Below are 23,348 nucleotides of genomic sequence, written 5' to 3' on the forward strand. Positions count from 1 at the left end.
CTAAAATAGTTTGTCACCCAAGTTCCAAGCTGCTGAGGCTGAAGCCCCCTACGCAAATCCATGTATACCAGTTGAAGACAGATTTCTTCTGACAAGATTTTTCAAGTTTTGTTATTGTTTTTATTACTGTTACCTCCAATGATTAATAATTCCTCACATAGTCTCTCTTTGTTTTATTTATGGGATGGAGCTAGTAATCTGTGCCTGTTTGCCTCTAGGTCCAGCTGGCCTTGGTCTAGTCATTGAAACCCCAGGCTCACTGTCTCTCTGCTACGACAATGACTTATGTGGACATCTCTAGACAACCCTATTTTTCTTCTTTATTTTTTTTAACATCTTTATTGGAGTATAATTGCTTTACAATGTGTGTTAGTTTCTGCTGTGTAACAAAGTGAGTCAGCTATATGTATACATATATCCCCATATCCCCTCCCTCTTGCAAGACAACCCTATTTTTCTATGCATACAGTCTTAGAATTGACACTTTCTAAGGTCCTATCTGCCTAAACTTGTGACATAGTCATTTCTACTTTCATAAGAATCATTCTGCTGCCCCTAAAACTCCTTGGAGCACAGGAATCCCAGGGAGGCTCATCTGTCCTTTTGGCCTCATACACCTAAACACACCATTCAGTCATTTCTTCTTTGGGGTCCAGCCACCTCTGTAGGAGACCTGGCACAAAGACAATCTGACCCATTCTGTCTTTGATTCATCAGTGGAAAGAGCAGGAAAGCCTTGCTCTTCTTCATCATGGGGTCTCCCAACTGTTTTCTTTGTAATATAGGCTCTGTTTGGGATTCAAAGACAGAAGCAGACCAATATTTTCTTTTATTCCTGCTGCTATGTCTCCCCAGTAGCAAACAGCACACATTGGCATGATTCAAGAACAGGGTAGAGTGGTGAAGGAAATAAGCCAAGGGAAAAAATTCAATTACTATTTTTAAGTATTATCCAGCCATATAGTATGTTTTAGGGACCTAAATCCTACTGTTATGATGGGAGTTTTTGGTTTAACCGAATGTAAAAATGATCAAGATGCTCTTGTCAATGAGATTGAATTACTAAATGTAGCAGAAGTGACTAGAGAAGCTTCTTTAATAAAGTGCTTCCCATACCACCTCTATAGTGGGTTTCCATCAAGAAAGCCAACATTAAGCATGAAACATCTGTGGATCAGAGCAAAAATAGAAAGCCCTGTGTCTACTGTAAAATAATAATGTAGTGATATTTCTAGGTAATGAGCATTTAATGATGCTAGACTCTAAAACCTGTGTTCTTTGTGTACGCTATCTCATTTGTTCTTTATAACGTCACACGAGGATGCTATTGTTAATCCCATTTTACATATGAGAAAACTGAAGTTCTTAGAGGTTAGAAATCTTCTCCAAGTTCATGCAGAAAGTGAATGTTAGAGCCAGGATTCAAATGTAGTCTAACTGGATTCTAAAACTTGAGCATTTAATTGCATATATTGTAGTATAGATGCTACAATATCTGAAATTTATTTGTAAAAATTTATGTCGGATAGTGTTATATCTCAGATTTGTTTCTATTGCCCAGACTCTTAAGCCTTCTAATGAGGAATGAAGTGACAAGGAAGGTCAGAGGGTGTTCTAATCAAGTAGCTGCATGCCAGAGACAGGCATTTTAAGCAGCTCCCTCATCTACAATTTTATCAACAACTGATACTTTATGGATTGGTTAAATGAATGCTAGAAGTGGTAAGAACTGTGGCAATTCTATACTGCAGAACGTTAGAAATGGTCTTTCATCAGTGAAACCAAAGGTAGTCAAAATAATTGATTTTACAGACACTTCCTGCCCTGGCTTAAACAATTATAAAAATCCATGTACTGAGAATGCCCTGGGTGAAATTGTGAATGGGTCTGTTTATTGCTGAGAACTACGAAAGATTTTGTTGCTTGATAGAGACTAGGTAGATAGCAGAATCCTGCCTCTGGAATTATGAATTTGAAAGAATGTCTCTGGTATGCTGATAAACAAAGCATTCAAATGAATGCAGACCTGGGTTTCCTGGATTTGAAGAGTAGATGATAGAACCGATTTGCTTATTTGGTAAATATATAAGGTAATGAAGACTTAGTTAATAAAATGTCCATAAGTACAGCCAACATTGTTCAGAGATGTGCTTCCATTATAACCTGGTAGAGTTTTCTACTAATAAATTACTCCAAGTGTTGTCTTGGTGAAGTTGATACAGGCCAGTTTGCAGCAGAGGTAGAGCCAGAATTCCAAAACAGATTGATGAAATTTTGATCACCTGAGTTTTTAACATTTGCAGAGAGAAGTTTGAAATCCTGGTTGGACTCCAAGCTGGGGAGGTGTTGAGGGTATCTGAAGATGTACTATTATTCCAGAGCAAATTGGCAGAGTGAAGATCCTGTGGTGTGTGTGTGTGAGAGAGAGACAGAGAGAGATAGAGACAGAGAGAGAGAGAGAGAGAGAGAGAGAGAGAGAGAGAAAGAGAGAAATGTTATGGTTCATCTGATATTGAAAACCATTAACCAGGAAGAAGAAAATACATATTTTTGGATTCAAAGAATAGAAGACACAACCAATAAAACGCTTGACTCCAAGAAAAAGAAACTATGCCTGGAGCAGAGTCAGCTTCCACAATGTGCAAACTTCAGCATAATCCCAAATGAGGGCTGCCTTCAGACTCCTCAGATGCTGCCACCAACCTCATCCAGCAGTTCCTCAACCAAGGTACCAGATTCCTGTTTTCAGTACTTTCCCTCCCTACAGCATAATGACAGCGTTCTCTAGAACCATAAAGGAACTTCACACTAATCCCCTACAACATACAATTCTTTATTAATTAGATCACACGTATTGTTATTGAGTGTGTATTTTGAGATCCTACCTACATTCAAATTCGGACTCTTATTATGCTGCCCTTTGTATTAGGATATTCTATGACCTAGTGTGCACATAAATCATTCCTCTTCAGTCATGGGTATAACTAGTAATTTGTTTGTTTAATTTTATTTCTGTGTTTCTCTCAATACATCATGAGTGAGAGAGCTTAGGGTGCAATAAGGTGGAGAAATACAGAAACAAACAAAGCACTATCACCAATTCTTTCTCTTTTTTTTAATTATGGAAGTAATATCATCTAAGAAATTTAGGAAATGCAGATACATAGACAAAAATAGTTAATTTTAACTATCTGAAATCTCCCTTCTATCAAATGCCATATTTTGGTAAACAGTCTTTCTGATTTTACCTTTTGTTATGTATATACAAAGAATATCAATTTATCCCAGGTTGATCACATTACACATATTTTTCTATAATTCAGGTTTTTACTTTCACCTGCTATATCTTGAAGTGCTACTTAATTCAAGAAGTATAGATTTAAATTATTATTTTAATGTAAGAGAATAACTGCATCTTTAAATTTTTATAAATTTAAAAATAATCCTTTACTATTTGACTTTAGGCTATTTTCAGTGTTCCCTATACACACAATGAACATAATAAGAACATGTGTCCATCAGGTCTTCTTTCATGACCCTGAGTATAGATACATAATTTCTTCCTTAGGTCCTGTGCACTTCTTGTCAAGGTGCTGCTGTTGTTACTAGTATGAGATTTGTTGTTCCTGATTAACTTGGCCTGGGAATGAGCATTGGATGTAGGGAGAATTGGCCACAGTGATGAGAAATCAGAGTTAAGCCCCATGACCCCCAGGCTGTGGCCTGTATAACGGTACAAGTCAGACCACATGGAGCACTGCTGGTCTGTGGAGGCAGCTGGCCTGTCTCCATGAACTGGTCCCTAGAACTCCCATGGCCCCCCCTTGCCTTCACACTTCTTACAGATCAGTAACCTCCCCTCCAATTCAAACTGCTCTCCTGAAACTCAGAAATGGTGCAGGCACTGGGTAGACAGGGGGGCATAGAAAAGTCCCCTGACACCTGACTTCTCCTTTGGCATTCTTCTCCTAAGGGTCCTGCCATTATTCTAACAGGGGTGTGTAGAGGAGGAAAAGCAATTTCCCCTCTACCGTTCTGAGTTCTTGGTTGAGACCCCTGTATTAAAGCAAAGATTGTCAAGAAAAAGCTAGCAGAAGTTTATTAACAGGTATACCTCATCTATACATAGACGAGACCCAAGAAGAATGAGTAACTCCCTGAGGTGGCCTAAGCCCCCAGCTTAAATACCATCTTTAGTGAAAACAGAAGAAAGAAAAGTGTGGGGAGGCCCGTTTTGTGGAGGTTACCAGGAAAAGCAGGAAAAACAAGGGTGATGTTTGTTATGCAAATTTAAGTCAGTTTCTCCTCTGGTGATAGTATTCTCTTGAGATTTAGAGTCCTCCTTCTCTTCCTAGTACACAGGGGGAGACACCCTTAGAAATGGAGATTTAATTTATAAATACACATTTCCCTTGCAAAAGGGCAACTTTCTTTCTGGTTTTAGAGCTTCCTCTATGTATGTTGTTTTTCAAAATAATCAGCTTAAGATAATCCTATGCCAAAGAAACGTATTTTGGGGTGGCTGATTCTGCTACTCTTCAAAACATCCTTTATCCAGGACATTTCCAAATTCAGAAAGTTCATGGGATTTTTTTCCAGTGACTGTCTACTAACCCTTTTTCAATATAACACTGCTTTCCTGAAAAGAGACTTTCTAATTTGGGTCTTTAAATTGCCACATCTACTGGGATGAGATCAATGGATTCTGACTGGAGCCATTCCCTACTCTCAGTGCTATCAAGGGCAATTTATGTTCATCCAAATTTGTATCTTATCTTGCACACTGAAATGAGTTGATGGGATAATTTAAGTTGATTTTTTCATCCTCATCTCTACTAGAAATCACTACACAGCAGCATTGCTATTGCCCACTGCCTCTGTACTCTACATAGCTCTTCCGGGGAGAAATAGTTCTTCCCTTGAGTTAATACCTTTTAAAGAAAAGTATTCTTCCTACCACACTCATAAAACAATGAAAAAGAAGAAAATTCACTGTTTAAATCATCTCCATACATTCCATTAGATTATATATACCACGTCAGTGATCTTTGTCTAGGTTTTTTTTTTTTTCCAACTCCACCTAATTATGTTCTTAATATGTTAATTATGTTTTTTTCCCAACTCCACCTAATTATGTTCTTAATATGTTAATTATGTTCTTAATTATGTTCTTTGTTGAGGTCAACATTTAGCCCTAGATGATTCTCATTAGAGAGTGAATCCTGTTCTTAATTGTGCCTGTTTTTGGTGTATACTTCTATGTAGAAACCAAGATTGAAGGCTGTACCTAAAGAAGCTTCCAGAGAGGAGGGCTTCCAGAGGGGGCCCAAAGAAGTGATGGTGCTGAAAGCAACGGAACCATTTACATATGATGTCAGAGAAGGCGAGAGGAAGATGTTTCATGCCACAGTGGCTACTGAGAGCCAGTTCTTCCAAGTGAAGGTTTATCATGTTGACCTGAAGGAGAAGTTCATCCCAAAGAAAATCATTGCCATATCAGATTATTTTGGCCGCAGTGGGTTCCTGGAGGTGTTCAATGCCTCATCTGTGTCTGATGTTAACCCTGACCGAAAGATGGAGATCTCTAAAAGCCTGATTCAAAAGGCAAATGCAACTCCTAAAATCAGTCATCTTTACTCGCAAGCTCTAGGAACATTTGTGAATGGGGTGTTTCTGGTGCATGAGGTAAGCCCACACCATTGTTCTGCAATATTTCTTCTGCAACCCTGGAACGTAAAAGTCTTAGCTGCCGAATGAATTTGGTTAACTTCATAAACACAGGAACTCAAAGCCCCCCTGACCAGGGATACCTGGGTGCCGTCTTCCCACTTCAGAATATAACATAGACAATCTCTTAACATTCTTCTTCCCAAGGTAACAGCATGCAAGTCCTCCAGAAATCATGGGATTTTAACAGCTGTGCTAATCCATTCATAGCCACCCTGAGCCAGTAAAGGGCAGAGTTTATATCTGTATATATATATAGATACATACAAATCTATATCCATCTATATATGTTTATATATATAGATATATAGAGAGAGGTGGGGGGGCGAAGAGAGAGAGCTCTCCTTCTGGTTTTGTTTCTTTGAGTTCTGCCTCCTGTTTCAGTGACAGCTTAACTTAATTGTGAATAAAGAATTGCCCTTCCAAGCTAGGATTTCAACTATGACAACCAGAGTCAGAAATCAATAGACTACTTTGCCCTAGAATCAGCTCTTATCCACAGTTAGCTAAGATTCTGATCATCTGACCTCTAAAGTTCTCTCACTTCTTCACATTCATTCATCAAAAAATTGTTGAGCAAAAAACCTTGGCATTAACAAATAAGAGAAATATGGATGTTGAAAACGCTAGAAAAATCAGGTTGTTTCATTCCACAATATATTAATATGGGCAATAAAATGCAGAATTTTGCTGAATTCTTAGAATTAGGGTAGGTATTTCAGTCCCAACACATCATAGAAATACTAAGGTTAGCTGACCTAACCGTTATGTGAAGTATTGTTTCATAATCCATTATATATGTCTTCTAGGGTGGCTCTTTACCTATCCCCCTGTTGTTTTCCATACACTCTGTTTAAGTGACTGTGCACACATGTGCATTTGTAGAATTCATGAGTAAAGTAAGTGATATAGAAATTAGAACAATGGAAGTAGATGATCTAGATTCAAGATTGGGCAGATTAGGGAAGAATGAATAAATAGAGAAGATAGAGGAAAGAATTACGTATTGAAATAATAATCTGCTTAAGGAGGACTTGCAACCATCTTTTTGAGACTCATAATAAGACATGAATGGCCTTTGTTCTCAGGGAGATCCAAAGAAACCTGTGAAGCTTATCAGACCACACTATATCCAATTTTCTTAAGAAATCTCAGCTATTCTGAGATGGGAGCAGGAAAAATTAGGAAAGTAATCCAGTTTTCTAGAAGAACCCAGCACACAAAGACTTAAAGGAAGGAAAGACAGAAAGAGAATTTAAATGGGGGGATAAACTGAACAAGATATCTTACACTATTTGGTACCTGTAATTCTGGACCTCCAGCTCATATTAACTGGTCTGAGACAACAGTTTCCACTAACACCCTATATTTTTCAAAGTTGTGGAAATTCCTGATCCAGTTCTCAGAAGATGGATGCTAATTTTCTTTTGCAGAAATTGGTACGTAATGAATGCATATATTATGAAATACAAGATAATACAGGAGTGATGGAAGTCCTGGTTTATGGAGAACGACTGACCAGAATCAGCTGTGAGAAAGGCGATAGACTTACACTCATCTGCTTTGAATTGGCATTAAGTGGGGATAAGAGGCAGCTGAGATCCATAATTCACAGTTTCATCAAGGTGAGATTTTCTGGGGGGTCATTATTGTTCCAAAGTAGAAGTCTTTAAGAAAACTAGACTGCTGTTACTACGGAGAGTCCAGCAGGTGGAACGAGAACTAATTTTTGCCATTTAGTGGGTGTAAAGTTTCTTTTCATTATTCTTTTTTTTAATGATATTTTTAAATTTATTTTTTTGTATTGAAGTATAGTTTACAATGTTTTCTTAGTTTCAAGTGTACAGCAAATGGGATCTGTTACACACACACACACACACACACACACACACACACATATATATATTCATTTTCAGATTCTTTTCCCTTATAGGTTATTACAAGATACTGAGTATAGTTCTCTGTGCTATACAGTAGGTCCTCAGTTACCTATTTTATAGATAATAATGTGCATATGTTAATCCAAAACTCCTAATTTACTCCCGCTTCTCCCACTGCTATCCTCTTTGGTAACCATAAGTTTGCTTTCTATGTCTGTCAATCTATTCCTGTTTTGTAAATAAGTTCATTTGTATCATTTTTTTAGATTCCACATATAAATAATAACATATGATAGTTGTCTTTCTCTGACTACTTCACTTAGTATGATAATCTCTAGGTTCGTCCATGTTGCTGCTAATGACATTATTTCATTCTTTTTATGGCTGAGTAGTATTCCATTGTATATATGTACCACATCTTCTTTATCCATTCATTTGTCGATGGACATTTAGGTTGGTTCCATGTACTGGTTATTGTAGTGCTGCAGTGAACATTGTGGTACATGTCTCTTTTTGAATTATGGTTTTCTCAGGGCATATGCCCAGTAGTGGGATTGCTGGGTCATGTGGTAACTCTATTTTTAGCTTTTTAAGGAACCTCCATACTGTTCTCCATAGTGGCTGCACCAATTTACATTCCCAATAACAGTGTAAGGAAGGTTTCTTTTTCTCCACACCCTCTCCAGCATTTGTTACTTGTAACTATTTTTTTCTTTACATTATCTCATTTAATCCACATAGTATCTTTTTCTTAATATATTTTTATTGGAGTATAATTGCTTTACAATACTGTGTTAGTTTCTATTGTATACCATAGTGAATCAGTCATATGCATATATGTCCTTCCCTCTTGAGCCTCCCTCCCATCCACCCTATCCCACCCCTCTAGGTCATCATACTCTTTTCCATAGTGGTTGTAACAATTTACATTCTCACCAACAGTGCAGCAGGTTTCCTTTTCCCCACACCCTTTCCAGCATTTATTGTTTCTAGATTTTTTGATAACGGCCATTCTGACCGGGCGTGAGGTGCTACCTCATTGTAGTTTTGATTTGCATTTCTCTAATAATTAGTGATGTTGAGCATCTTTTCATGTGCCTCTTGACCATCTGTACGTCTCACTTGGTGAAATGTCAATTTAGGTATTCCACCCAATTTTTAATTAGATTGTTGTTGTTTTTTTTGATATTGAGCTCCATGAACTGTTTGCATATTTTGGAGATTAATCCTTTGTCTGTTGTTTCACTTGCAAATATTTTCTCCCATTCTGAGGGTTGTCTTTTTGTCTTGTTTATGGTTTCCTTTGCTGTGCAAAAGCTTTTAAGTTTAATTAAGTCCCATTTGTTTATTTTTGGTTTTTTTTCTATTATGCTAGGAGGTGGGACAAAAAAGATCTTGCTGTGGTTTATGTCAAAGAGTGTTTTTCCTATATTTTCCTCTAAGAGTTTTATAGTGTCTGGTCTTACATTTATGTCTTTAATCCATTTGGAGTTTATTTTTGTGTATGGTGTTAGGTAGTTGCTCTAATTTCATTCTTTTACATGTAGTTGTCCAGTTTTCCCAGCACCACTTATTGAAGAAGTTGTCTTTTCTCCATTGTATGTTCTTGTTTCCTTTGTTGTAAATTAGGTGACCATATGTGTGTGAGTTTATCTCTGGGCATTCTATCCTGTACCATTGATCTGTATTTCTGTTTTTGTGCCAGTACCATACTGTCTTGATTACTGTAGCTTTGTGGTATAGTTTGAATTTGGGGAGCCTGATTTCTCCAACCCCATTTTTCTTTCTCAAGATCGCTTTGGCAACTCAGGGTCTTTTGTGTTCCTTACAACTTGTAAAACGTTTTGTTCTAATTCTGTGAAGAATGCCATTGGTAGTTTGATAGGGATTGCATTGAATCTGTAGATTGCTTTTGATTCTTCCAGTCCAAGGACATGGTATATTTCTCCATCTGTTTATGTCATCTCTGATTTCTTTCATCAGTGTTTTATAGTTTTCTGAGTACAAGTCTTTCACCTCTTTAGGCAGGTTTATTCCTAGATACTTTATTCTTTCTGTTGCAATTGTAAATGGTAGTGTTTCCTTAATTTCTCTTTCTGATTTTTCGTTATTGGTGTATAGGAACGCCAGAGGTTTCTGTGCATTAATTTTGTATCCTGCAACCTTACCAAATTCATTGATTAGTTCTATTAGTTTTCTGGTGGCATCTTTAGGATTTTCTATGTATAGTATCATGTCATCTGCAAACAGTGACAGTTTTACTTCTTCTTTTCCAATTTGTATTCTTTTTCTTTCTTTTTCTTCTCTGATTGCCATGGCTAGAACTTCCAAAAATATGTTGAATAAGAGTGGCAAGAGTGGACATCCTTGTCTTGTTCCTGATCTTAGTGGAAATGCTTTCAGTTTTTCGCCATTGAGTATGATGCTTGCTGTGGGTTTGTCATATATGGCCTTTATTATGTTGAGGTAGGTTCCCTCTATACCCATTTTCTGGAGGGTTTTTATCATAAATGGGTGTTGAATTTTGTCAAAAGCTTTTTCTGCATCTATTGAGATGTTCATATGGTTTTTATTCCTTAATTTGTTAATGTGGTGTATCACATTGATTGATTTGCATATATTAAAGAATCCTTACATCCCTGGGATGAATCCCACTTTACTGTGGTGTATGATCCATTTAATGTGTTGTTGTATTCTGTTTTCTAGTATTTTGTTCAGGATTTTTGCATCTATGTTCATCAGAGATATTGATCTATAATTTTCTTTTTTTAGGATATCTTTTTCTGGTTTTGGTGTCAGGGTGATGGTGGCTTTCTAGAATGAATTTGGGAGTGTTTCTCCCTCTGCAATTTTTAGAAGAGTATGAGAAGGGTCAGTGTTAGCTCTTCTCTAAATGTGTGATAGAATTCGCCTGTGAAACCATCTGGTCCTGGACTTTTGTATTTTGAAGATTTTTAATTACGGTTTCAATTTCATTACCTGTGATAGGTCTGTTTATATTTTCTAATTCTTCCTGGTTCAGTCTTGGAAAATTGTACCTTTCCAAGAATTTGTCCATTTCTTCGTGGCTGTCCATTATATTGGCATAAAGTTGTTGGTAGTAGTCTCTTATATTCCTTTGTATTTCTGCAGTGTCAGTTGTGATTTCTCCTTTTTCATTTCTAATTTTATTGATTTGCGTACTCTCCCTTTTTTTTCTTGATGAGTCTGGCTAAGGGTTTATCAATTTTGCCTATCTTCTCAGAGAACCAAGTTTTAGTTTTATTGATCCTTGCTATTGTTTTCTTCATTTCTATTTCATTTATTTCTGCTCTGATCTTTATGATTTCTTTCCCTCTACTGACTTTGGGTTTTCTTTGTTCTTTCTCTAGTTGTTTTAAGTGTACGGTTAGATTGTGCATTTGAGATTTTTCTTGTTTCTTGAGGTGATATTGAATTGCTATAAACTTCCCTCTTAGAACTGCTTTTGCTGCATCAAAAGCTTTTGTCAAAAGCTTTTTCTGCATCTATTGAGATGTTCATATGGTTTTTATTCCTTTTATTCCTATAGGTTTTGGGTCAATGTGTTTTCATTGTCATTTGTTTCTATGTACTTTTTTATTGCTTCTTTGATTTCTTCAGTGGTCTCTTGGTTATTTAGTAGTGCACTGTTTAGCCTCCATGTATTTGTGTTTTTTCAGTATTTTTTCCTGTAATTGATTTCCAATCTCATAGTGTTGTGGTCAGAAAAGATGCTTGATATGATTTCAATTTTCTTAAATTTTCTGAGGCTTGATTTGTGTCCAAAGATGTGATGTATCCTGGAGAATGTTTCGTGTGCACTTGAGAAGAAAGTGTATTCTGCCACTTTTGGGTGGAATGGTCTATAAATATCAATTAAATCTATCTGGTCTATTGTGTCATTTAAAGCTTGTGTTTCCTTATATATTTTCTGTTTGGATGATATGTCCATTGGTGTAAGTGTGGTGTTAAAGTCCCCTACTATTATTGTGTTACTGTTGATTTCTTCTTTCATGGTTGTTAGCATTTGCCTTATATATTGAGGTGCTCCTATGTTGGGTGCATGAACATTTATAATTGTTATATCTTCTTCTTGGATTGATCCTTTGATCATTATGTAGTGTCCTTCCTTATCTCATGTAACAGTCTTTATTTTAAAGTCTATTTTATCTGATATGAGTTTTGCTAATACAGCTTTCTTTTGATTTCCATTTTCATGAAATATCTTTTTCCATCCCTTCACTTTCAGTCTGCATGTGTCCCTAGTCTTAAGTGGGTCTCTTGAAGACAGCATATATATGTGTCGTATTGCTGTATCCATTCAGCCAGTCTGTGCCTTTTGGTTGGGGAATTTAATACATTTACATTGAAAGTTATTATTGATATGTATGCTCCTATTACCACTTTTTAAATTGTTTTGGCTTTGTTTTTGTGGGTCTTTTTCTTCTCTTGTTTTTCCCACCTAGAGAAGTTTCTTTAGCATTTGTTGTAAGGCTGGTTTGGTGGTGCTGAATTCTCTTAGCTTTTGCTTGTCTGGAAAGCTTTTGATTTCTTGTTAAATCTGAATGAGATCCTTGCTGGGGAGAGTAATATTGGTTGTAGGTTTTTCTCTTTCATCACTTTAAGTATATCCTGCCACTCCCTTCAGGCCAGCAGAGTTTCTGCTGAAAAATCTGTGTATGGGGATTCCTTTGTATATTGTCTTTGCTTTTCCCTTGCTGCTTTTAATATTTTTTCTTTGAATTGAATTTTTGTTAGTTTGATTAATATGTGTCTTGGTGTGTTTTTCCTAGGGTTTATCCTGTATGGGACTCTCTGTGCTTCCTGGACTTGGGTGACTATTTCCTTTCCCATGTTAGGCGAGTTTTTGACTATAATCTCTTCAAATATTTTCTCAGACCCTTTCTTTTCCTCTTCTTCTTCTGTGACCGCTATAATGTGAATGTTGGTCCATTTAGTGTTGTCCCAGAGGTCTCTGAGATAGTCTTCAATTTTTTTCTTTTTTTTTTTCCTTTATTATGCTCCTCAGCAGTTATTTCCACCATTTTGTCTTCCAGCTCACTTATTTGTTCTTCTGCCTCAGTTATTCTGTTATTGATTCCTTCTAGTGTATTTTTCATTTCAGTTATTGTGTTGTTCATCTCTTTGTTTGTTCTTTATTTCTTCTAGATCTTTGCTAAACATTTCTTGTATTTTCTCAATCCGTGCCTCCATTCTATTTCCACAGTTCTGGATCATCTTTGCTATCATTACTCTGAATTCTTTTTCAGGTAAATTGTGTATTTCCTCTTCATTTATTTGGTGTTGTACGTTTTTTACCTTGCTTCTTCATCTGTGACATATTTTTTTGCCCTCTCATTTTTTTTTTTTTTTAATTAGTGGGATGGTGTTCCTGTCTTACTTGCTGTTTGGCCTGAGGCTTCCAAAACTGGAGTTTGTAGGCTGTTGGGTAGAGCTGGGTCTTGGTGCTGAGATGACAACCTCTGTGAGACCTCAGTTTGATGAATATTCCCTGGGGTCTGAGATTCTCTGTTAGTCCAGTGGTTTGGACTTGGAGGTTCCACTGCAGGAGCTTCTGCCCAACCTGGCTCATAAATGAAGATCCTGCAAACTGTGGGGGTGGCAAAAAAAAAAAAGAGAGAGAGAGGGAACAATAACAATGTAGAAAATAAAATTGGACTAGGAAACTAACAGATACATTAGAAAGAATATAAAAATATAAATGAATTATCAACTGGAAGGTACCACAATAGTAAAAAAGAGGAGGAGGGAAAAGAAAAAAAAATGGTGGAAAAGGCCTTGATTGTGGAGGGTAGGGCCTAAGCAAGGGCAAGGTTTGGGCAGTGGACAGGGCCTATGCTTAGGACCCACAGTGCTGGAAAAGGCTCTGGGAGCAGTGGGGCGTGGGGCCTAGGCTCAACTGAACAGAGGTCCCAGAGGGTAGGAGACCTCAACTGGGAGCCCAGCGGGCTTCCTGGGCTTGAGTGGGTGAGGCAAACACCCTCCTCTCCTCTCCTGCTCCTCCCTCCTAAAGGGCCCTTCCTGCCTGCCTCTCCTGATCTCCCCGACCTCCCTCCTATGCTCCCAAGGACCCACGCGGCCTGGAGGGGCCTTTGGAAGGCAGGGAATTGGCCTGGGAGCTCAGCAGGCTCCCTGGGCCCGAGTGGGTGGGGCAGTCACCCTCCACTCCTCTCCAGCTCCTCCTCCCAGAGGGCCCCTCCTACCTGCGTCTCCTGATCTCCCTGTCCTCAGGGGTGCCAATCCTGTCTGGCCTCCCCCTTCAGTCCCCCCACATCTTACCCATTCACTTCAGGGTTCCTCCATCTCCTTGGGCATCAGGGTCCTCCACTGGCAGGCTGGGTCCTCCAACTAGGCAGGCTCCCTAGTTGTGGGGAGATGGTAACTCGGTGTCTTCCCATACCGCTATCTTTTTTTTTTTTTTTGGCGGTACATGGGCCTCTCACCGTTGTGGCCTCTTCCATTGCAGAGCACAGGCTCCAGACGCACAGGCTCAGTGGCCTTGGCTCACGGACCCAGCCGCTCCGTGGCATGTGGGATCCTCCCGGACCAGGGCACGAACCCGTGTTCCCTGCATCGGCAGGCAGACTGTCAACCACTGTGCCACCAGGGAAGCCCATACTGCCATCTTGACTCTGCCCCCTTGTAGTCTTTTTAATGATTGCCATTCTGACTGGTGTGAGGTTACACTTCATTGTAGTTTTGATTTGCATTTCTCTAATAATTAGCAATATTGAGCATCTTTTTATGAGTTTGTTGGCCGTTATATGTCTTCTTTAGAGAAATGTATATTTAGGTCCTCTGCCCATTTTTTGATTGGGTTTGTTATTTTGATATTAAGCTGTATGAGCTGTTTGTATATTTTGAAAGTTAATCCCTTGTTGGTAGCATCATTTGCAAATATTTTCTCCCAGGCCATAGGTTGTCTTTTCGTTTTGTTTATGGTTTCCTTTGCTATGCAAAAGCTTTAAGTTTAATTAGGTCCCATTTGGTCATTTTTGTTTTCATTTCCATTACTCTAGGAGACTGATCCAAAAAAATATTGCTGCAACTTATTTCAAAGAGTGTTCTGCCTATGTTTGTGATAGGTGTTTTATAGTATCGGGTCTTACATTTAGGTCCTTAATCCATTCTGAGTTTATTTTTGTATATGGTGTTAGGGAATGTTCTAACTTGATTCTTTTAGATGTAGCTGTCCAGTTTTCCCAGCACCACTTATTGAACAGACTGCCTTTTCTCCATTGTATATTCTTGCCTCCTTTGTCATTGATTAACTGACCATAAGTGTGTGGGTTTATTTCTGGGCTTTCTATCCTGTTCCGTTGATCTATATGTTTGTTTTTATGGCAGTACCATACTGTTTTGATTACTGTAGTTTTGTAGTAGTCTGAAGTCAGGGAGCGTGATTCCTCCAGCTCCATTCTTCTTTCTCAATATTGTTTTGGCTATTTGGAGTCTTTTGTGTTTCTATACAAAATAAAAAAAAATTTTTGCAGTCCTTTGAAAAATGCTATTGGTAATTTTATAGGGATTGCATTGAATCTGTTGATTGCCTTAGGTAGTGTGGTCATTTTAACAATATTGATTCTTCCAATCCAAGAACATGGATTGGAAGAATCCATGTTCTTCCAATCTGTTTGTGCCATCTTCAATTTCTTTCATCAGCATCTTATAGTTTTCATTTAAGGGTACTTTTAATCATATTGAAGAGAGAAACTTCAGAGAGGCTATTAAAGGATATGATATCTAAGCTAAATATTGTAGAATTGTTTGAATTTTCAGACCAGGTAGATTATTTAGTAAATTTGGACTTCCTTAAGGCAGATTTGTTTCAAATACTGGTTCTGTCATTTGCTAGGTGACTAATAACTTAAATACTAGGAACCTCTGATTCATCATGTATAGAATAGAAGAAATACCTTTTATCCCAGAGGATAGTTAACAGAGCTCATTTCAATCTAAATGATCAAGGATGCCCCTGAGCATTTCAGAACACAAAGTTACCTGCCTTTAGTGAGATACACATACTGGTCTACAACAGAGGTGTTTGGTCCTACAGGGAAAATTCCATGGTCTTTGTCAAACTCACATATACACATTCATGTGGGATGGATTCCTGGAACACTAACAAAAGTTAACACAGCCATACCTTGTTTTATTGCACTTCATTTTCTTGTGCTTTCCAGATATTGCTTTTTTTTTTCTTTTTTTTTTTTTTTGACAAATTGAGAAATTGAGGGTTTGTAGCAATCCTGTGTAGAGCAAGTCTCCTGGTGCCATTTTTCCAAAACATTTGTCACTTTGACTCTGTGTCATGTTTGGCAAGTCTCATAATATTTCAGCCTTTTTCATTATTCTTATATTTGTCATGGTGATCTGTGATCAGTGATGTTGCTATTGAAATCATTTGGAGTGCCATGAACCACACACCCATATAAAATGGCAAATTTCTTTCATAAATGTTATGTGTGTTCTCACTGCTCCACTGATGGGCCATTCCCCCATCTCTCTCCCTCTCCTTGGGCCTCCCTATTCCCTGAGACAAAACAATATTGAAATTAGGCTAATTAATAACCCCACAGAGGCCTCTAAGTGTTCAAGTGAAAGGAAGACTCACATATCTCTCAGGTTAAATCAAAAACTAGACATATTTAAGCTTAGTGAGGAAGGCAAAAAAGAGGTCAAAAGCTAGATATCTTGCATTAAATAGACAAGTTGTGAATGTACAGAAAAACGTTTTAAAGGAATTTTAAAATGTTATGCCAGTGAACCTATGAATAACAAATCAAAACAGCCTTATTTTTTATATGGAAAAAGTTTTAGTGGTCTGGATAGAAGGTCAAACCAGCTATAATAGTCCCAGAGTAAGGTCCTAACACTTTTCAATTCTGTGAAGGCTGAGAGATGTGAGAAATCTGCAGAAGAAAAGTTTGAAGTTAGCAGAAGTTGGTTCATGAGGTTTAAGAAGCCATCTCTATAACATAAAAGTACAAGGTGAAGCAGCGCATGCTGCTGATGTAGAAGCTGCAGCTAAGTTATACAGAAGATCTAGCAGAGATGACTGATAAAGGTTGCTACACTCAACAACAGATTTTCAATGAAGATGAAACAGCCTGATATTGGAAGAAGATGCCATCTAGGACTTCCATAGCTAGAGAGGAGAAGTCAGTGCATGGTTTTAAAGCTTTGAAGGATGGACTGACTCTCCTGTTATGGACTAACGCAGCTGGTGACTAAGTTGAAATCAGTGCTCACTGACCACTCTGAAATTCTGAGGGCCCTTAAGATTGCTAAGTCTACTCTGCCTCTGCTCTTGTAAATGGCACAATAAAGCCTGGATGACAGTGCATCTGTTTACAACATGGTTTACTGAATATTTTAAGCCCACTGTTGAGACCTACCGCTCAGAAAAAAAAAGATTCCTTTTAAAATATTACTGCTCATTGACAATGCACCTGATCACCTAAGAGCACTGATGGAGATGTACAACGAGATTAATGTTGTTATCATGCTAACACAACATCCATTCTGCAGCCCAGGGATTATTATTTAAGCAATACATTTCACAAGGCTATATAGCTGCAGTAGATATGATTCTTCTGATGGATCAGGGCAAAGTCAAATAAAAATCTTCTGGAAAGGATTCACCATTCTAGATGTCATTAAGAACATTCCTATTTCATGGGAAGAGGTCAACATACCAACATGAATGAGAGTTTGAAGGAAATTTGAAGGAAGTTTGATTCCAACCCTCATGGATGATTTTGAAAGGTTCATGACTTCAGTGGAGGAAGTAACTGTAGATGTGGTAGATATAGCAAATGAACTAGAATTAGAAGTGGAGCCTGAAGATGTTACTGAATTGCTGCAATCTCATGATGAAACTTCAGCGTATAATGAGTTGCTTCTTATGGGTGAATTAAAAAAATGGCTTCTTAAGATGGAATCTACTCCTGATGCTGCTGCTGTGAATACCGTTGAAATGACAACAAAGGATTTAGAATATTACACAAACTTAGTTGATATAGCTTTGGCAGGGTTTGAGAAGTTTGGTTCCAATTTTGAAAGAAGTTCTACTGTGTGTAAAATGCTATTCTCGGTGAGGAAAAAAATTTCTTTTACCCTCCTGGATTCTTCGGCTGGTCTAAGAATTAAATTGACGTGAGACAGATAAACAGAAGTAGAGCAAACAAAAGTTTAATAGCATGTATACATGGGAGAGACCCAGAAAAAGTGAGTAACTCACCAAGATGACTGAAACCCTCACCTTAAATACCATCTTCAGTTAATGACAAAAGAGTATGTTGGGGGTAGTTGTTTGGGACTTCCACTGGGGAGAAAGACAATTCACATGAAGATGGCAAAACAAATGTTTTGGTAAACAAATGGTTTCTGGGCATGCAGAGAGGATGGGACACAGACTGGACTCTGATCTCTGGGCCCTGCCAAGTTTTCCTCCACTACACCTAGCCCATATTCTTTGCAGATACCTCTGATGAGGCCTTTATTCTGGGAACAGCCCCTTTATCTAAATTCTTTACACAGCTAAAGGGGAGGTGAAAAGAAAGACTTACAGACTCTTCTCTTTCTTAAAGATAATCAACATAAATTAATCCTCATGCCAGAAAGACATATTTTGGGGTGGTAAACGTGGCAAACTTTGTTCCCCTACACTATCAAACAGCAATGCATGCTATAGAGAGATTTTCCATGAAAAGGAAGAGTCAATCAATCCAGCAGACTTCCTCATTGTCTTATTTAAGAAATTGCCACCACCACCCCAACCTTCAGCAACCATCACCTTCATCAGTCGGCAGCCATCCACATCCAGGCAAGATCCTTCTCCATAAAAAAAAGATTATGACTCACTGAAGATTCAGATGATGGTTAATGTCTTTTTAGCAATAAAGTATTTTTGATTCAGGTATGTACATTAATACATTGATTAATACATTAATTAATGCTACTGCATTAATAGACTACAGTATGGTGTAAACATAAGTTTTCTATGCGCTGAGAAAGCAAATAAATTGTGTGTCATTTTATTGCAATATTTGCTTTATCACAGTGGTCTGGAACTGAGCCCATAATATCTTCAATGTATGCCTGCACTGGAATGCAAACAGATCAAATGCAAAGGCTGACATATCAGGCACTCAGAAATGCACATGCTCTTTTTTTTTTTTTTTACTTATTACAAACTTTAATTAAAGCCTATTCTCTAATCTGACATTTAAGTGAAATAGTAGATATAAAAAATGTCTTTACGATTAAGTGTTCTCCCCAAAATCTCTTTTGTGACTGAGGTTGTAAAAAACTCTCAAACTATAATTTTGCTCCCTGCCATTCATCATGATGGTGCTTTTAGTGCTCTCTGGATTTCTAGTCTGTGTATAGATGCCTATGTAGGAATAAAGGACATCAAACTTGGAGTACTTAATTGCAGTTAATCCCATAGGACCCAATCATTGCACAAAACATGTGGAATCAGCTAATGTAGAATTTGCTTATTACTGAAGATAGTCAATGTGGAACAGAGCTTGCTTGAGTGGATGATATTGATAATTTTGGACATGTGCTAAATATCGTACATAGATCTTCTCATTTAATTTTCAGAATAACCCTATGCAGTAGCTACTCTGATGATCCTTTTTTTTTTTTTTTGCGGTACGCGGGCCTCTCACTGCCGTGGCCTCTCCCGCCGCGGAGCACAGGCTGCGGACGCGCACGCCCAGCAGCCATGACTCACGGGCCCAGCCGCTCCGCGGCATGTGGGATTCTCCTGGACCGGGGCACGAACCCGCGTCCCCTGCATCAGCAGGCGGACTCTCAACCACTGCGCCACCAGGGAAGACCCCCCCCCTTTTTTTTTTTTAACATCTTTATTGGAGTATAACTGCTTTACAGTGGTGTGTTAGTTTCTGCTTTACAACAAAGTGAATCAGCTATACATATGTATATATCCCCATATCCCCTCCCTCTTGCATCTCCCCCCCTCCCATCCTCCCTATCCCACCCCTCTAGGAGGTCACAAAGCAGCGGGTTGATCTCCCTGTGCTATGCGGCTGCTTCCCACTAGCTACCTATTTTACATTTGGTAGTATATATAAGTCCATGCCATTCTCGCACTTCTTCCCAGCTTACCCTTCCCCCTCCCCGTGTCCTCAAGTCCATTCTCTATGTCTGCGTCTTTATTCCTGTCCTGTCCCTAGGTTCTTCAGAACCATTTTTTTTTCAAGATTCCATATATATGTGTTAGCATACGGTATTTGTTTTTCTCTTTCTGACTTACTTCACTCTGTATGACAGTCTCTAGGTCCATCCACCTCACTACAAATGACTCAGTTTCATTTCTTTTTATGGCTGAGTAATATTCCATTGTATATATGTGTCACATCTTCTTTATCCATTCATCTGTCGATGGACACTTAGGTTGCTTCCATGGCCTGGCTATTTTATTGTAAACAGAGCTGCAATGAGCATTGTGGTACAAGACTCTTTTTGAATTATGGTTTTCTCAGGGTATATGCCCAGTAGTGGGATTGCTGGGTCATATGGTAGTTCTAGTTTTAGTTTTTTAAGTAACCTCCATACTGTTCTCCATAGTGCATCAATTTACATTCCCACCAACATGCACATGCTTTTTGATCTTGCCATTACTCAGACTCTCAATGATATATCCCAATCCTTCCTTCACAGCATGGTGCCAGGAATAACTTTTGCCCCTTTCTTCCACCTTTCTTTCCAGTAAGAACTTTCCCTTCAACTCTTGGCTTTGAGTACACCTGCTCCTTCCTCTCTCTTGTTCTCCAATAACTCCTGCCTGTCCACATGCACTCACGCTGGGTGTGAGTGCATATCTCATTTCAGGGTTCCAGCCAAGAATTGGGGGTGGTGACTCAAAAGACAGGAATTCACTAAAGAAGATAGGTGAGAGTGGGAGGAGAGCCCCTCAGACAGGAAGAGAAAAAGGGATGCAGCCCATAGCAAGGTGACACAGTGTGAGTGAAGGGGGAAATGTATAATCAGGGTCATCTCATTGTTTATCTTATCTCTTTCTTCTTCAAGGTCACCAAGGCCAGGAAAAGCAAGGAACAACCATTCAATCCTGAATCATATATGGAAACCTGATTATAGCTGTTCTTCTAAAAACCTGGATGTCATTAATATTGATGTTTATGGAGCTAAGATCTAAGTACAGATAAAAAGTATATATGTATACATATGGTTGAAATACCACAATATGTATACTAGCCATTAATTCTTAGGGATGGGGTGCTTTGCATTTTTTATACTTCTCTGTATCGTCTCAATTCCTAATTTTGCATCTATAACTTTTATAATTTGGAAATAATAATAAACATGATTTTTCCTAAAGACATGCCTCCCTAGGAGTCTAGTTCATTGCTTAAAAGCAAATAGTCTGTGGGCTGCAAATCAGATAGGGATACTTAAGACCCAAGCAATATTTGGATTTATACTTTGCTTGTGATCTTTACAGAATATAACTCTGGTAAAGAATGAACAGGTTGAACAAGCTGTGCCCTGCTCAAAGAAACCCAAGAAGAAGGCAGAGCAGCTGAAACTAGTCTGTGCTTCAATTGCCAACCCCTATCGTAGGGTGGAGTTGCTTTAGTCCAAAACAATGATATCTTTTCAGAATTGATCTCCTGGAGGGGCCATAATTGGGTAATTTGTGTACCAAATAAGGCAGCTTCTGATGATTTGCATGAAGTCACTAGTATATGTTGGAAGTAATTCTAGCCCTGTCTGATGTGAAATAACTGGTTCCACTTACTTATTCAGGTACTAACGGGTAAGTAGCTCTGCAGCTATACTTCCTGGTTCTCACATGTGTGGATCCTATGAGGAAGTTGCTCCAGGCAAAGACTTGCATTAGGCAAACACTGACGAATAATTAATTTCGTTTAGAGTACAATGGCGGAAAGTAGATAGCTAACACTGAAATTTACAATGTAGTTTTTTACATGTATTTTATTGAAGTAGAGTTGATTTATAGTGTGTGTTAATTTCTGCTGTACAGCAAACTGATTCAGCTATACATATGAATGTATTCTTTTTTGTATTCTTTTCCATTATGGTTTATTACAGGATATTGAATATAGTTTCCTTACAGTGTGTTTCTTGATCACATATTTGGTACCTGGTGTTTTGCAATTATTTTGTGTCACTTAATCTTATATTAGCTCTAGAGGGTTGATAGTGTTCTTCTTTTCACTCCCCTAGTAAGAAAAATAAGGGACAGAAGGTAAGATCATGTTCCTAATGATTAGAACAGTCCATCGTAACAAGAATTTCCCTCATGACACTTTATTGTCAAGGCTTCCTCCAATCCAAGCTCCTGGTAACCACTGACATAGTTTCTCAGCTTAAACTTTTCCCTTTTCCGGAGTTTCCTACAATGGAAGTTAAAATGTATACAGCATTTTGAGTCTGACTTCTTTCACTTAGTATAGTATGTTTAAGATTCATCCATGTAGTTGTGTGTATCAGTTTATTCCTGTCTATTGCTGCGTAGAATTCAATGTGTGGACCCACCAAAGTTTGTTTATCCATTCCCCAAGTGAGGAGCAATTGGATTGTTGACACTTTGACATATTTACAAATAAAATTGCTGCAGATATTCGCACGCAGATTTTTGTGTGAACCTGTGTTATCATTTTCAATGAATAAAAATCTTGGGGTGAGACTGTTGGTTCATATGATAAATGTATTTCAAATATATAAGAAATTGCCGGGCTTCCCTGGTGGCGCAGTGGTTGAGAGTCCGCCTGCCGAGGCAGGGGACACGGGTTCGTGCCCCGGTCCGGGAAGATCCCACATGCCGCGGAGCGGCTGGGCCCGTGAGCCACGGCCGCTGAGCCTGTGCTCCGCAACGGGAGAGGCCGCAACAGTAAGAGGCCCGCATACCGCAAAAAAAAAAAAAAAAAAAAAGAAATCGCCAAACTGTTTTCTAAGCTGGCTGTAGCATTTTTCATTCCCCTGAGCAATGTGTGAGAATATCAGTTGCTCTGCATCCACCTCAGAGTTTAGCATTGTAAGTGCATGTTAATTTTAAAAAACAAAGAAACTATCCAACTTTTTTGCCAAGTTCTGTACCACTTAACATTCTTGCCACCATTGCATGACAGTTCTACTTCCTCCTCATCTTCATCAGCCCCTGGTATGGTCAATCTTTTTAAATTTTAGTCATTCTAATTGGTGCATAGTGGTATCTCACTGTAGTTTTATTCTGCATTTCCCTAAAGATAAATAAGGTTGAGCATCTTTTTATGTCCTTATTTGCCACCTATGTATTTTTTTTTGCCCATCTTAAAAATTCAGCTGTTTGTTTGCATAATACTGAGTTTTGAGAATCCTTTATAAATTCTGGGTACAGGGTCTTTAGTGGCTATGTGACTAGCAAATACTATGTCTCAATCTTTGGCTTGCCTTTTCATGATTTAAAGGTAACTTTTGAAAAGACATGTTCATTTTGGTGAAGTTTAAATTATCAAAAATTTTTCTTATGTATATTTTTTTAATGCTTGGGGAAAAAAATCAAAAGAAGAATGTGGCACATGAAAATTATATCAAATTCAAATTTCAGTGTCCACCATACAGTTTTATTGGACACAAACATGCTCATTCATCTATGGATTGTCTATGGCTCCTTTGGTAGCCAGTGCAAGGTTAAGCATCCGTAACAGAGACTCTAGGGCC

The 23,348-nt window shown here is 38.3% G+C and overlaps 1 protein-coding gene across 3 annotated transcripts in view; it reads left to right on the forward strand.

The window, feature by feature from the left end:
• LOC101278136 (interferon-activable protein 203) overlaps positions 1-21,002 on the forward strand; it is a 47,615-nt gene extending 26,613 nt beyond the window's left edge. For 2 of the 3 annotated variants that reach the window (XR_007470128.1, XR_007470127.1), the window contains 5 exons: positions 2,531-2,728; positions 5,266-5,685; positions 7,161-7,352; positions 18,389-18,549; positions 20,694-21,002. Coding sequence is in view for 1 of the 3 variants with exons in the window: in XM_049694489.1 (XP_049550446.1) it covers positions 2,531-2,728; positions 5,266-5,685; positions 7,161-7,352; positions 20,694-20,756 (873 nt within the window). In the remaining 2 variants the exon portion in view is untranslated. The remainder of the gene's footprint in view (positions 1-2,530; positions 2,729-5,265; positions 5,686-7,160; positions 7,353-18,388; positions 18,550-20,693) is intronic. The other variant, XM_049694489.1, reaches the window with a different exon arrangement.
• Positions 21,003-23,348: the final 2,346 nt, after the last annotated feature.

Source organism: Orcinus orca, chromosome 1 (assembly GCF_937001465.1).
Source record: "Orcinus orca chromosome 1, mOrcOrc1.1, whole genome shotgun sequence".
NCBI classification, from domain to species: domain Eukaryota; kingdom Metazoa; phylum Chordata; class Mammalia; order Artiodactyla; family Delphinidae; genus Orcinus; species Orcinus orca.